This window comes from Molossus molossus, unplaced genomic scaffold, assembly GCF_014108415.1.
Source record: "Molossus molossus isolate mMolMol1 unplaced genomic scaffold, mMolMol1.p scaffold_m16_p_4, whole genome shotgun sequence".
NCBI classification, from domain to species: domain Eukaryota; kingdom Metazoa; phylum Chordata; class Mammalia; order Chiroptera; family Molossidae; genus Molossus; species Molossus molossus.
In genome coordinates this window covers 22041691-22056456 of record NW_023425377.1, presented here as the reverse complement: position 1 = coordinate 22056456, position 14766 = coordinate 22041691, and the positions used below count along the sequence as shown (strand labels likewise).

The 14766-nt window shown below is 45.0% G+C and overlaps 1 protein-coding gene across 1 annotated transcript; it reads left to right on the top strand.

Annotated features, from left to right (window-relative positions):
• Positions 1–1034: 1034 nt before the first annotated feature.
• Positions 1035–8284, top strand: GM2A (GM2 ganglioside activator). Its single transcript, XM_036240544.1, has 4 exons — positions 1035–1420; positions 5207–5368; positions 7195–7377; positions 7735–8284. Exons 1-4 carry the CDS (start codon positions 1331–1333, stop codon positions 7912–7914), a joined length of 615 nt encoding a protein of 204 aa, XP_036096437.1. The 5' UTR covers positions 1035–1330; the 3' UTR covers positions 7915–8284.
• Positions 8285–14766: the final 6482 nt, after the last annotated feature.

Sequence of the window (14766 nt, the reverse complement as noted above, 5' to 3'; positions counted from 1 at the left end):
AATCAGGCCCCAATTATACCAGTGTTGGCATCCAGTTTCCCCACCCACCACCCACACATCTACCAAGGAGCACAGCCACATGGACATCTGTCATACTACTGTGGGACCAGCCTCCGGAAGAGTTCTAGTTTCACTTCTGCTGTGTGCCGTGGGCAAGTCCTCTTCTTCGAGAGGCCTGTAATTGCACTTGTGTGTAACAAAGAGGTTGTGCTATAGACGAGAGAGGGAAACACTTATCAGATTGGGAGGAAGATGTACAATTTACAAAGCATGTTAAAAGATCAGGTAAAGTCTGTACTTAGTTGATAATAATATACTAATGCTGTTTTCTTATTGTTAACAATGGGGGAAACAGCTAGATCTGTACTATTTTTGTAACTTTTCTGTAAATCTAAAATTAATTCAAAAAATAAAATAAAAAAAAAGTTTAAAAAGCTCTGCCAGCGTGGCTTAGTGTTTGAGCATCAACCCATGCACCAGGAGGCCGCCAGTTGGATTCCCGGTCAGGGCACATGCCCAGGTTGTGGGCCAAGTCCCCAGTGGGGGACATACAGGAGGTGGCCAACCTATGTTCTCTCTCTCTCTCTCCTTTTCTTTCACTCTAAAATCAATAAAGAAAAAAATGTTAAAAAAGATGATTAGGTAAGTTTTAAATTTTATTCATAATTCATTTATTCAACAAAGATTGATGGTCTGTTACGTGTCAGGCACTGGGTACACATCAGTAACTAAAAGTTACAATCTAGTTAATATCCCTATTGCTTCTTTAAAAAGCAAACCTCAACTACAGAATATGGTAGCTGAACAAAATCTTGTCTGATGGAAAACAAATGCCCTTCCTGACAGTTGACCGTCACAGCGTGAGGTCTGAGCTACAGCCCCGCCCCCCGCCTCGCCCCGCCCCCGCGCCTCGGCCCCGCCCGCCCCCGCGCCTCGGCCCCGCCCCTCCTCGCACTCCGTTCGGCCCTTCCTTCCCGGCCTCCCCCTCGGGCTCTCAGCTCCGCCCAGTCCCTGCGCTCAGTCCCGCCCTCAGTCCCGCCCCTTCCCTCCTCGGGCTCTGTCTTCGACCCTCAGAACGTGGGGGCTGGACGCCCACGCCGACGAAAGGGGCTCAAGGAGGAACCTCGGAGGTGCTGAGTAGGGAAAGAACTGTTTCCAGTAAGGCCTTAAAACCCCAGATCCCCACGGGTTGGGGCGAATCTGGAAGTGGCCGCGCTTAGCTTTGCATAACAATACTCAGCTTTGCATAACCAACGCGGACTGGCATTTAAAGGCGTTGCTGCCGGAGCCCAGACCTTGTCGTTATCTTCGCGCAGACCCACCTTTTGCAATGAAGCCCCTGATGCGGGCTCCGCTCCTGATCGCCCTGGGCGTGCTTCTCGCTGCCCCTGAGGCCCTTGCGAAGGTCTTACTGAAGAAGGTGAGTGCCGCTCCTTTAGGAGGCTGTTTCCACATCCCGGCCCAGCGGGTTGGGATGGGATATGGGGGTAACTATTCTCGTCTGTAGAATTCCTTCTCTGCAGCAGCGCTTCCCAAAGTCACTAACTGGGGGACTTTTCTTTCTAAAAGTTTGCTTTCCCATGTGGGAGAAGCAGCAGTTTTCCTCTGCTCTTCTAGATTCTGTCTGCTGGTGTAATAATCAAATAGACGTGAGACAGATTAACAAGAGCAAATAACCAAATTCAATTACACACTTATGTATGTAGGAAACACTCCAAAGTGGCACATCTCCGGGAGGCCTGTTCTGAATCCCTTCACCCACTAGTACAGTGAGGGTGATCTCTAAGGCCTTGCTTAGCTTCAGGTTTCATAAGGTTTACCCTCACTCACTCAGGTACTCTTCTGTCCTCTTTCCAACTGTTTGAGTGGCATTTTGCAGAACTGGAAGACTAAGGCACTGCTCTCTGACCCAGAGACTCAGCCCTGTTTACCTGCCCACCCCTCGCTCTTGAAAAGATCTGGCGCCCTTCCCTTCTGCTCTGTACTGCTATGGCTGGGCTTGTTCTGATCCGTGGGTGGGTTTAGAGACCCTCCAAGCCAGAAGGGCCAGACTTGTTCCTCTGGTGACAATGATCCAACCCTGCTCCTGGTTGTGAGCCATGGAGAGGCGAGCTTGCTGTCTCACTTCTCACTCCCAAGCTCCAGACCCATGGGAAAGGGAAGTTCTGTCATTCTGAGACCTAGAGAAGCCTAGTTTCATGGCCTCTTTGCTGCATAGCTGCAGGCAAGACACATGCTATCTCTGGCAGCAAAGAGAGGGGCCAGCCTAGGTTCCCCCCTCCTTTCAGCCACCTTGGAAATATTTGTCTGAGAGCGAGAAACAGCGTGGTGTAGGGGTGTGGGATAGGACCCAGAGCTGGAGGCTTGGCTTCTGATCCCCTCTCTCTCTCTCTAATCCATAGACATGGCCTTTGAGCTCCTTGAACCTTAGTCTTTTCATCTGTCAAATGGGTATGATGCCAACCTGCCTTTCTTGTGGATTGTGGGAGAAGAAAATGCTTTAAAACAGCAATTTTCAATTTTCAATATTTTTCATCTCATGGCACACACAAACTAATTACTAAAATTCTGCGGCACACCAAAAAATATATTCTTTGCCAATCTGACAAAAAAAAGGTATAATTTTGATTCAGTCACACCAGATGGCTATTATCGTATTTGGCTGTTGTCATTTTTTTATTTGACCATCTAAGACAGTGGTTCTCAACCTTCCTAATGCCGCTACCCTTTAATACAGTTCCTCATGTTGTGGTGACTCCCCAACCATAAAATTACTTTTGTTGCTACTTCATAACTGTAATTTTGCTACTGTTATGAATCGCCATCCGAAATATGTGTTTTCCGATGGTCTTAGGCAACCCCGGTGAAAGGGTCGTTCTACCCCCAAAGGGGTCGTGACCCCCAGGTTGAGCACTGCTGATCTAAGGGAAAAGAGGTCAGTGCCCTTGACTGAATAGTCAGGTATTGCATGTGTTAAAAATTCTTATGGTACACCAGCATGCCTCTTGTGGCTCACTGGTTGAAAATGGCTGCTTTCACATCTTAAACAAAGTGATATAAACTGTTGGTCTCAGCTTCACCCTGCCGCAGGGGCAAGGAGTCTGTTTTTGCCTGTTGAATGAAGGAGCTAGGATCTTGGGGCTTATTCTTCTAGAGGATTCACAGTTTGTCCTGGAGTGTAGGTTGATAATGTTTCTCTTGGCTCCAGGTCTGACCGCTATGGGGTGGAGTTTGGCTAAGGCTCCAGCTTGCCCTATGTCCCCATTCTATATGTCTTGGCTATTCCGGACCATTCCAGAGGGTCTTAGATCGGCAGTTTTGCAGAGGCCTTGAGACATCATTGAGTTCACCCACCTCACCCAGGCCCATAGAGAAGGATAGGGGACTCCCCAAGATTACACAGCAAGTGGCACTTTCTTTCTTTTTTTAAAATATGTTTTTATTGATTCTTAAGAGATAAAAGAAGGGATAAAGAGAGAGAAACATCGATGTGTGAGAGAAACATCAATCAGCTGCCTCCTGTACGCCTCCCCCACCCCACTGGGCATGGGCCCTGACTAGGAATCGAACCAGGACCTCTCAGTCCATGGGATGATGCTCAGTCCACTGAGCCACGAATCCACTGAGTCACACTGGCCAGGGGCAAGTGGCACTTTTGATCCTTATCTGCCATCATCCAGGACTACTCCGGGCTCATGTGACTCAAAGCCCTGACTCTGAGATCACAAGCCGGATGAAGGCTGTGGGGTAGGGGTCAGTGTTTGAGCATCCAGAATGTTAAGCCACGTGCTTTTTTTCCCCTAATAAACTGTTTTTGGGGAAATAATTTTAGATTTACAGAGAAGTTTGCATAGATAGAACAGAGATCCCACATACCCCTCACTCGGTTTCCCCTAATGTTAATATCTTATGTACCATGGTGCACTTGTCAAAACCGAGAAGCCAACATGGCTACATTACCATAACGAAACACTAGGCTTTTTATTTGGATTTTACCAGTTTTTCCATGAATGGCCTCTTTGTGTTTCAGGATTCAGTTCAGTCACCACATTGCATTTGTTGTCATGTCTCCCTGGTCCCCTCTGGTCTGTGATTCTTCTTCAGTCTAGTGTTTTCATGGGCTTGACAGTTTTGAAGGGTCATGACCTATACTTTCTGTATAAAAATGTCTCTCTCTCCCAGTAGCCCTCTTGAGAAGATATAATGATGCCCATTTGATAGGGGAGGAAATTGAACCCCAAGAGGGGTTTACTTAGCCATGGTCTCAGCTAGTGAGAGTGGCTGAGGGTTGATTTGAACCCAAGTCTGATTTGTACCCACATTTCTGCCTCCAGAGCTGTGGCTTCCCCTTTGTCCTATGTTGCCCCGTGTTGCCTCTTCCCGCATGTTGGGATGGCAAATACCTGATGCCAGGCCTGGCCCTTGGTGGGCATTCCTAGTCCATCATACCTCCTTTTTCTGCTGGACTCCACAGCAGAATTCACTTCCACAGAAGCCTCTAGCCAGGCATCTGGAAATCACCTTGTTAGTCTCCCCAAAGGCCTGGGGCAAGGGGTTACTTGAAGAGGGGAAGGATTCTTTAGCTCCAACAGGGCACTCTGGGATCTTTTCATGTGTGTTCTATTCCTTCCCTGCGTTCATTTCCCACCCCTTGAGGGTGGGGTTTTGGATGTTATGTTTCTCACTGTGTTTTGTGTTTCCTATTGTCCCTGACTCTGGATTGGGGTGGGGGTGGGGTGTGTGGTGGGAAGAAGGCCCTGGGCATAGGCTGCAGAGGGAAATCCTTCCCTCTAAGGAGGTCCCAAGACTGGCTGGAGAGGAGTGGGGAGCAGGGAGGTGGGAGATCAGAGAAGGTCCCTACCAGAGGCGGATATGGTTAGTCTCCTGTTCTGAGCGTTTGAACATCCCAAACACTGAGTTCCAGTTCCTCCTCTAGCATTAACCAGTTCAAGGTCTGGATACTGTGCTTTATAGTTGAGCACACTTCGGGGAGATTATGTCTTAGGAGTCTTTACTGCAGTCCTGTCTATGAAATGGGGAGGACAAGTGTTATCCCAGGTTTACAGACACACATTAGGCTCGGAGAGGGAGCCACCTCACCCAAGGTCACACATCAGTAGCTTGTTCTGTTGATTCTTCTGACCTGTGAGAGTTCCTTTTGTCAACTTCTTTTCTCTTGTTTTCTTGCTCCCGTGATTGTCCCTAGGCCTTCCGGGTCAGTAGCTTTTCTTGGGAGAACTGTGACAAGGGGAAGGACCCTGTGCTCATCAAAAGCCTGAATGTGGAACCTAACCCCATTGTAAATCCTGGGAATGTGACCGTGAGTGCCGAGACCCAGACGAGTGTCGCCCTCAATGCTCCTCTGAAGGTGAGCCTGGGGGTGGGTGGGATCGATCAGGAGCCGGAGGGAAGGTGCCATGGGCCAGCGGACAGGGGACCTGTGGGACACACGCTCAGGGAACTAACACTGGAGCCCTGGCATCCAGAGCAGCGAAGGAGGCACGGGTTTGTAGGCTTGCACTCAGGTTCACAGACTCTCAGCATTGTGATGTCTGAGCCTGGAAGGAATCTCATGTCAGCCCCAACACCTTCTTACTGAGGGCACGAACGAACAATTTCCTCACACCTGCAGGGAGTGCTCCAGCCTCCCAGACAGGATGGCACAGGGCGCACTGTTGTCCGACAGCTCTGGTTGGGCAATTTGGTTTTGGTAGTGGTGTTGTTATTAATTATAAAACAGACACATCAATTAGCAAGTGATATGTAGTCAACTTTAGAAAACACAGATGGTCAAAATGGGGGGAAAAAGAAATCACCTGGACTCTCTCTACCTCATAAGAGGTAAGCACTTTTAACATTTTGAAACTTTCCCCCATACAATCACATATAACATACGTATTCATTGTTAGCTATTTATATATCCTGTCAGGATTTTTTTCTGCATTTGTAAATATATATACATTTATCCTAGTGGGATTATATGATGTGTGCTATTACACTTACTTTTTTTTGCATCATATATTTTCCATAGCTCTTTCTGTGGCATTTGGCATAGATCTACCTAATCTTTTTTGTTGTTGTTGTTAATCCTCACCCAAGGCTATTTTTCCATTGAGTTTTAGATAGAATGGAAGGGAGGGAGAGAGAGAGAGAAACATTATGTGAGAGAGACACATTGATTGGTTTCTTCCCACACGATCCTGACCAGGGCCAGGGATCAAACCTGCAACCCTTCGGTCCCAGGGCCAACGCTGTAACTGCTGAGCCAAACTGGCCAGGGCACTACCTAATCATTTTTAATGGCAGAAATATTTTCTTGTAATTTACTTAACAAATCTAATGTCGGATATTTAGTTTGTTTCCAGGGTAGTGTTTTTTTCTCGCTATTATAAAGACCTTTGCAGAAATGATTCTTGAAATTAATATTTTTCTACTTTTCTCATCATCCAGATACAGACTTTTAGGTCTTCTAATACTTGGTACCAAAGTGTCTTTAAGTATTTGAACCCGTTTGTCCTCCATCCAGCAACAACAGATTTGGCTTTTTCCCCACATTGTTGACATTCAGCATTTTGTAAAAATTCTTTCCAGCCTTGTATGTCATTCCTCATGAAGTTAAAGTTCCTTTCATAAGTTTATTTGCCTTTTGTAGTTACTTTGGGAAAGTATAGGAAGCAATGCTACAGTTAGCCAGTTAGCAGTTAGGTGACAAATACATTTCAACTCAAGTGTTAGCTTCAGCCAGTGGGTGGTGATTACCTAAAGAATTCTAAGATTGTGATTCAGTGAAGGGGGTAAAAATCACATTTGATTATTCATGTCTGTCATGGGCATAGGAAAGGATAATATCTCCAAGATCCCAACCAATTAAAAACTATGTGAATGAAATGAAATGCTGACCTTTTAAAGAGGTAGAAGATCTGCCTGGCTGGTGTGGCTCAGTGGTCGAAAACACCAAGAAGTCGCTGGTTCGATTCCCGGTCAGGGCACATGCCCAGATTGTGGGCCCGATCCCCAGTGGGGGGCAAGCAGGAGTCAGCCAATCGATGTTCTCTCTCATGGATGTTTCTGTCTTTCTCTCCCTTTCCCTCTCCCTTCCTCTCTTTCTAAAGTCAATAAAGAAAAGAAAAAAAAAGAGGTAGAGGATCTAGTATGTTTGCCTTGAAATTGACACTTTCAAACTCTTTGCACCAGGTGGAATTAACTGTGCAGAAGGAAATGGCTGGCTTCTGGGTCAAAGTCCCGTGTGTGGAGCAAGTTGGTAGCTGTACCTATGAAGACATCTGTAACACAGTTGACAGTTTTTTCCCCCCTGGAGAGCCCTGCCCAGAGCCCCTGCACACCTATGGGCTTCCCTGCCACTGTCCCTTCAAAGAAGTAAGTACACATGGAGGGAGAGCATTATCCCAATGGCTGGAGTAAACACCTGGGGTTTAGAGAGAAGGATCCTTGTGTTCCCCTGCAGATCTGGATGTCTGGGTGGATGTAAATTGGTGTGATCTATCTGGAATCCCTTATCTCTGGGGAACCTCAGTTTATCCATCTGTGCAATGGGAGGTTTGAACTTTGGTGTGACCTGCAGTGCTCCACAGTGCTATGGCAATCTCTAGTCTCCTGTGGCTCTTAGGGGAATGGGAGGGGCGATAGTTCATGATTGCAGTCCTAGAGGTGGCTCCAGGAGAGAGTCCCATTGGTAAGTTTCCACTGACCCGTGATCCACTGGCTTTTTCACAGGGCAAATACTCACTGCCCAAGAGTGTTTTCAGCCTACCCCACCTGGACCTGCCCAGCTGGCTCAGTACTGGAAACTACCGCGTCCAGAACATCCTAAGCAGCGGCGAGAAACGTCTGGGCTGTTTCAAGCTCAATGTCTCTCTACAGACCATTAACGTGGCACCAGCTGCAGCAGAATGAAGGGGTGTGAGGAAGGGTCCCTCTTCCTCTGTGTTGCATTTGTCAAAGCCAAATTCTGATTTTCTGTCCCTCTTCAAGCTCCTTTCCACAGTGATGCTACTACCCTCGCTGGAGATCAGTTTGTGGCACTTACATTTTGGGCATGGGCAAACAGCCCTAACGTCAGGTAGGGGGAGCCTGGTGGCTCAGGACATCTACCAGGCTGGCCACTCCACTTTCCTCCTCACCCCTTCAGCTTTCTAAGAGCTTAACTTATTTTCCAAACAGTCAGGGAATTGGATGAACATGTTTTGTGACCCCAAGTTCAGACTGACCCAGTATTGCTCTCCCGAAGTACCTTGAATGATTTTCTCATTAAAATTGTTTTGTCCCTAACTTAAAAGCAGACTGAGAGTATTAATACTTTTCATGTTACTCCAACCCCCTCGTACATGAAGGCCCTGAAGTAGTAGGGCTCAGTCTGTTTCTCCATTAACATCTATGATTGGTTTGAGTAGTCTTTTCTAGATTTGCCCAATTAACAGTGGGGCACAGTATACCCTGGAGAAGCAGGGTGTGGGGTGGGGACTTCCTTGGGAGAGATTTAATCATCCTGTGTCTTTAAAACAGTTTACAACCTCAGGTGCCTGCAGGGCCGAGCAAGAGAGACAAATGAGTGACAAGGACCACAAGGAACACAGTGTCTTCCCTTTTTCCTTTTTTAAAAAAATCCTCACCCAAGGATATTTTTCCATTGATTTTTTAGATAGAGAGGAAGGGAGGGAGAGAGAGAGAAAAACATTGATGTGAGAGAGACACATCAATTGGTTGCCTCCCGTACAACCCCCACGGGGGCCTGGAATTGAACCTGCAACCCAGGTATGTACCCTTGACTGGAATTGAACCTGCGACTCTCTGGTCCACAGGCTGGTGCTCTAACCGCTGAACCAAATTGACCAGGGCCCTTTTTCCTTTTCATAACCACACACATGCATTGATGTGAGGCAGCTGATGCCCAGTCTCAGGCTGAGCATGTAGTCAGGGAGTTGGAAAGGACACATGCTGTCTGCAGGGGCCCCTGCTGTCTAGATATAGCCAGTTAGTGCCCATGAGGATACTGTGGACTCAGTCTGCCAAATATACTCAGTTTTTTTCCTTAGAGAAGCCAGAAATTCAGACTTTTATATGAAATCTCATAATGTTTAAATATTGGCAAGTAATTATTTTTTTAAAAAACACTGTGCAGGGGCCAAAGGGCCCAAGCAGATTTGTCGGCGGGGAAATTTGGCTCAGGGTGACCAATTTGTGACCTCTGATGGAAAACATGCATGCTTTGTCCTTTTAGTCTTGAGACAATTCCTCCGGCCCCAGCTTTTCCTCCATAGGACCAGGTCCGTAGTGTCTGACCCAGGGCTCGGGGAAGGAGAGGCAGCCTCTCAGAGCTGGGAGCCTGTCGGGGTGAATGTGGCAGATAGATGCCCAAGAGGTGGACTCACCAACAGCTGCTCTGGAGCAGGGATCCAACAAAGAGAGGTAGACCCATGTCAGGTGCCTGGGTTTGTCCATCGTCCAGTTCTATGTGACAACTTGCTGACCCACAGACCAGCCCTGAATTCTGGGCTCATGTGAAGCTGGAATTGGCAATATTGTCATGCATTGCTTAACGACGAGGATTGGTTCTGAGAAATGTGTCATTAGGCGATTTCATCATTGTGCAAGCATCATGGAGTGCACTTACACAACCCTGGATGGTATAGCCTCCTGCATAGCTAGGCTATATAGAATAGCCTATTGCTCCTGAGCCACAAGCCTGTACAGCATGTTACTGGGCTGAATACTGCAGGCAGTTATAATACAATGGCACGTATTTGAGTATCTAAACATAGAAAAGGTACAGTAAAAATACTCATGTGTTTATGATCATGCATTACACCAGGACCTTACAATGTCTGACATCACTAGGCAGTAGGAATTTCAGCTCCATTATAATCTGGGACCACCTTTATATATGTGGTCTGTCATTGACTAAAACGTCATTATACTGCACATGACTGGGGATCTTTTTAACTTGCTGAGTTCCTCCTTTGTATTGGCTATATATAAAGTTTTATTGATCACATCCCAGGATTTCAGGAGCATTTGCAGTGGGCTGTTCCTGTTGGGAGGCTTCGTTGCCGTGGTACAGACGAGCCTAGGCGATTCCAGGGACTGACTCTTGTTTCCGTCTCAGGAGCTGCTTGTTTTTTTTTGTTGTTGTTGTTTGTTTGTTTGTTTTTATAAATTTTTTATTTATTTTTTTGTTACAGATATTTTACCTTTTTTACCCCATTGGCACCCCCCCCACCCCACCCCACCTCCGCCCTGTCCCCGGCTTAGTTGTCCATGTCCATTGGTCATGCATACATGCATATAAGTTCTGTGGTTCATCTCCCCCCCCCCACACACACACACCCACCCCCTCTTCTGAGGGATGTCAGTCTGTGCCCTACTTCCATGTTTCTGGGTCTACTGTATTCCTCAGACTGTTCTGTTCATTATATTCCGTATATAAGTGAGATCATGTGGTCTTTGTCTTTTTCTGCTTGGCTTCTTTCACTTAGGATAGTACTTTCCAGGTCCCCAGGAGCTGCTTGTTATCTCTGCTTTAATGGACCTCATCACCATCCGGCTACCTTGTTCTGTTCCTTTCTTCCCCATGGCAATGTGACCTCTCCAGCCTTTGTTCCCCTCCCGCATCTTTCAGCCTTCTCACAGTCATGTATTAGTCACATCCTCGAATGGAATCTCTGGCTCACTCAGTCTTGTGCCGTGCCATGCTCTTGGGTCAGATGCTCCTCCAGGTCTCCGAGGAGGGGAGTGAAAATCTCAAATCCCAGGGCAAAGTAGACTTTTTAATAAGTGGTTCTGAGTCAACTGGGATATGCAAGAATGAACTCCAAATGGATCCAGGGTCTAAATGTTTAGAAACATGAAACCATACAAATACTAAAAGAAAACATGGGTAAATATCCAGAGCCAATAAAAGGTTGACACATTTGACTACATAAAAATAAAAATGTTTGTCAAGAAGAATATTTGCGGCATATATCATAGACAAAGGGTTAGTATTCCTGTGCTCAAACTCACCCATGATTAGAGAAATGAAAATTGAAGCAATACTGAGATAACATCACCTCTCAGACTGGTGGAAACCGAAAAGTACAACAGCCCTTGTGCCAGGCAGGGCTATCGGGAAATGGGCATTCTCATACAGAGCCTGTGGGAATGCAAGATGGCATAGCCCTTCCTGAGGGGAATTAGTACCTAACAAAACTTCCAAAGAGCTTACCCTTTGACCCAACCATTCCAGTACTGGGAATTTCCTCTGAAGGTACACCTCCAACAAGACAAAAATACACGTGCACGAGACTACTTATTGCCGCATTGTGATGGAGAATATTGGAAACAAGGTAAATGTCCATATGTAAGGGAGTGACTGAATAAACCATGGCATAGCCACATGGAGTACTATTTAGCTGTAAAAAAGAATAAAGAAGATCTCTGAAGCAATGCAAAGTTATTTCCAGGATGTATTGTTAAGTACAAAAGTTTGCAAAGTGCAAAAACGTGCTACTTTTCATGTAAGAAAGGAGGGCAGAGAAAATGTACATGTATCTGCTCATTTGTACAAAGTAAGGAAAAATGAGCCAGAAACTAGTGAGATTAGTTATTTGCAGAGGGAGGAAGGAATATAGTGGAAAGAAGGAGAAATGATAACAGGGTCTAAAGGATGAAGGGGTGGGACACTTCTGAGTATATCTTTTTTTTTTATCCTCACCCGAGGACATTTTTTGTTCAGATAGAGTGGGAAGGAGAAAGAGGAAGAGAGAGAGAGAGAAACATCGATGTGAAAGGGACACATCGAGTGGCTGCCACCCGCACGACCCAACCAGGGCTGGGGGCAAACTGCAACCGAGGTATGTGCCCTTAGCAGGAACCAAACCCGGGTCTCTCTGGACCACAGGCCGATGCTCTAACCACTGAGCAAAACTGGCCAGGGCTGAGTATATCTTTTTGTATAACTGACTCTTAGACCCATAATAATGTCCCTCATATTCAAAATATAATTAAAATCAACCAGGAGATGAAGGGAATTCAATATGGAGTGCAGCCCTGGCCGGTTTGGCTCAATGGCTAGAGTGTCGGCCTGTGGACCAGAGGGTCCCAGGTTCGGTTTCTGCTAAGGGCACGTACCTTGGTTGCAGTTTGCCCCTGGCCCCAGTTGGGTTCATGTGGGTGGCAACCACTTGATGTGTGTCTCTCACATCGATGTTTCTCTCTCACTCTTCCTCCCTCTCTCCCGCTCTATCTGAAGATAAATGCAAAAATGTCCTCGAGTGAGAATAAAAAAATTATATATATAAAATTATATATATAACAGTAACAAAAAAACTAACTGTATTTCAGATGAGTAATACAACCATACTGAAGGTGGAGAAAAAAATAACTAAAGTTATAATATATTGATGGGATAGTATGAAGCTAAAGACAAAAGAACTGCACACAAATACAGTGATACCTCGGTTCTCGAACATAATTCGTTCCAGGAGGACGGTTGAGAACCGAATTGTTCGAGAACCGAAGCAATGAAACCAATAGGAAAGCGTGACTCCACAAAGCGTGACTCTCTCTCTGCGCTCACACTGATGACGCAAGCAAGGTGCGCTGGGCCGAATGAACGCCATTCGGCTCAACTCGGCTCATCTCGGAAGTTCGAGTTCCAAATATTTGTTCGGATTCCGAGACAAAAGTTTCTCGAATCTCCATTTGGTCGAAAACCGAGGCGTTCGAGAACCGAGGTATCACTGGTACACTGCTTTTGGTAGTGTATCTAAGAAGTTTTTGCCTAACCCAAGGTCACACAATTTTTCTACTGTGTTTTCTTCTAAAAGTTTTAGAGTTCTAGGTTTTAAATTTAGGTCTCAGGTCCATTTTGCATTGATTTTTTTTTTTCTTTTTTTGGTATATGACATAAAGTACGGTTCTGATTTTTTTCATATGCATATCAAACTTTTGCAGGACCATTTTTTGAAGAGGTGATCCTTTCTCCACTACTTTGCCTCTGTACCTTTGTCAAAAATCAGTTGCCCACATATGGGCAGAGTTTATTTCTGGATTCTCTATGCTGGTCCATTGATCTATTTGTCTGTCTAGGCACCAATACCAGGCAGTTTTGATTAGAGTCAGACAGTGTTAGCCCTTCAACTTTGTTCTTTTGTCCTAAGGTGTTTTGGCTATTCTAGGGTCTTTGTATTTCCACATGAATTTTAAAATCAGCTAGTCAATTTATTTTTTTTTTTAAAAAGCCTGCAGAATTTGGTAAAAAGTGACCTCTTGACCATAATGAGTCTCGTGAGCCATGAACAAGGTGTATCTCTCCATTTATTTAGGTCTTAATTTCTTTTAGCAGTTTCTGATTGTCCTCTGCTAGTATAGTGAACTTGTATCTTGAGGTGTTGCAAACTCAATTAGTAGCAGCTTTTTAGATTCCATTGGATGTCCTACATTGAAAAATCAATGCCATCTCCATATGAAGACAGTTTTACTCCTTCCTTTTCAGTCTGGATGGCCTTTTACTTCTTTTTCCTGCCCAATTTTGCTGTCTAGATATCTGGTACAATATTGAATAGAAGTGGTGAGAGTGGATATCTCTGTTGTTTCTGATCTTACAGAAAAAGTGTTCAGTCTTTACCTATCAAGTATGATGTTAGCTGTAGGTTGTTCATAGATACCATTTACCCACTGTGGAAGTTCCCTTCTATTCCTGGTTGCTGGGAGCTTTATATTAGGAATGGTCATTGAATTTTGCCAATTTTTTTTCTCTGTCTATTGAGACAATCATATATTTTTTCCTTTTTAGTTTGTTAATATGGTGAATTATGTTAATTTTCTAATACCAAACCAACCTTGTATTCCTGGGCTCCACTTGGTGGTGATGTATTATCCTTTTAGTATATTGTTGACTCTGATTAGCTAAGACTCTGGTTTGTTTTTTTGCATTTATCTTCAGATAGAGTAGGAGGGAGAGATGGGGGAAGAGAGAGAAACATTGATGTGACAGAGACACATCAACTGGTTGCCACCCACACAACCCCAACCAGGGCCGGAGACAAACTGCAACCGAGGTACGTGCCCTTAGTGGGAACCGAACCTGGGACTCTCTGGTCCGCAGGCCAGTGCTCTAACCACTGAGCCAAACTGGCCAGGGCTAAGATTCTGTTTTTTACATCTATGTTCATGAAGGGTTTTGGTTTGAGGCTTTATTTTCTTGTTATGTCTTTGTCTAGTTTTGGTTCATGTAGTGTTTTGAATTCACTCTCTTCCACTGATAAACCACAAATATATCTGCATATATTTCTGCAGTGTTGAGGGCATCATAGCATGTTGTTCTGGATGAATCATAATGCAACTTAGTGTCATCTCTAACTTTTTACTATTACAAATAACACAAACTCTCCAACTGCTAAAGTTTTTGCAAACACAAAATATTCTTAGGATAAATTCCCAGAAGTGAAATTAGTGGCCCAGAGGGCTACCCATCTATTGTAAAATTGTCCTTCAGAAAGACCATAATAATGTTATATTCCCATCTGCAGAGTATAAGATTGTTTTTCAAAACCCGTCCCACAACTAAGCATTATTTAAAAAAGTAGGTCAGTACTCCTTGCACATGATGAAATCCTTTTCCCCACACACAAAATTCTCAGCCCTTCCAGCCTAAATCAGATCTAAGTGGTTTTAAGCTATCCAAGAAGGGAATTAGACAGATAGATAGATAGATAGATGATAGATAGATAGATAGATAGATAGATAGATAGATAGATAGATAAATAG

Excerpts from the sequence above, each read along its gene's own strand:
- GM2A (XM_036240544.1), top strand. The coding sequence starts at position 1,331 with ATGAAGCCCCTGATGCGGGCTCCGCTCCTGATCGCCCTGGGCGTGCTT. Across the intron at positions 1,421-5,206 it reads CGAAGGTCTTACTGAAGAAG|GCCTTCCGGGTCAGTAGCTT; the intron begins GTGAGTGCCGCT and ends GATTGTCCCTAG. Across the intron at positions 7,378-7,734 it reads GCCACTGTCCCTTCAAAGAA|GGCAAATACTCACTGCCCAA; the intron begins GTAAGTACACAT and ends GCTTTTTCACAG.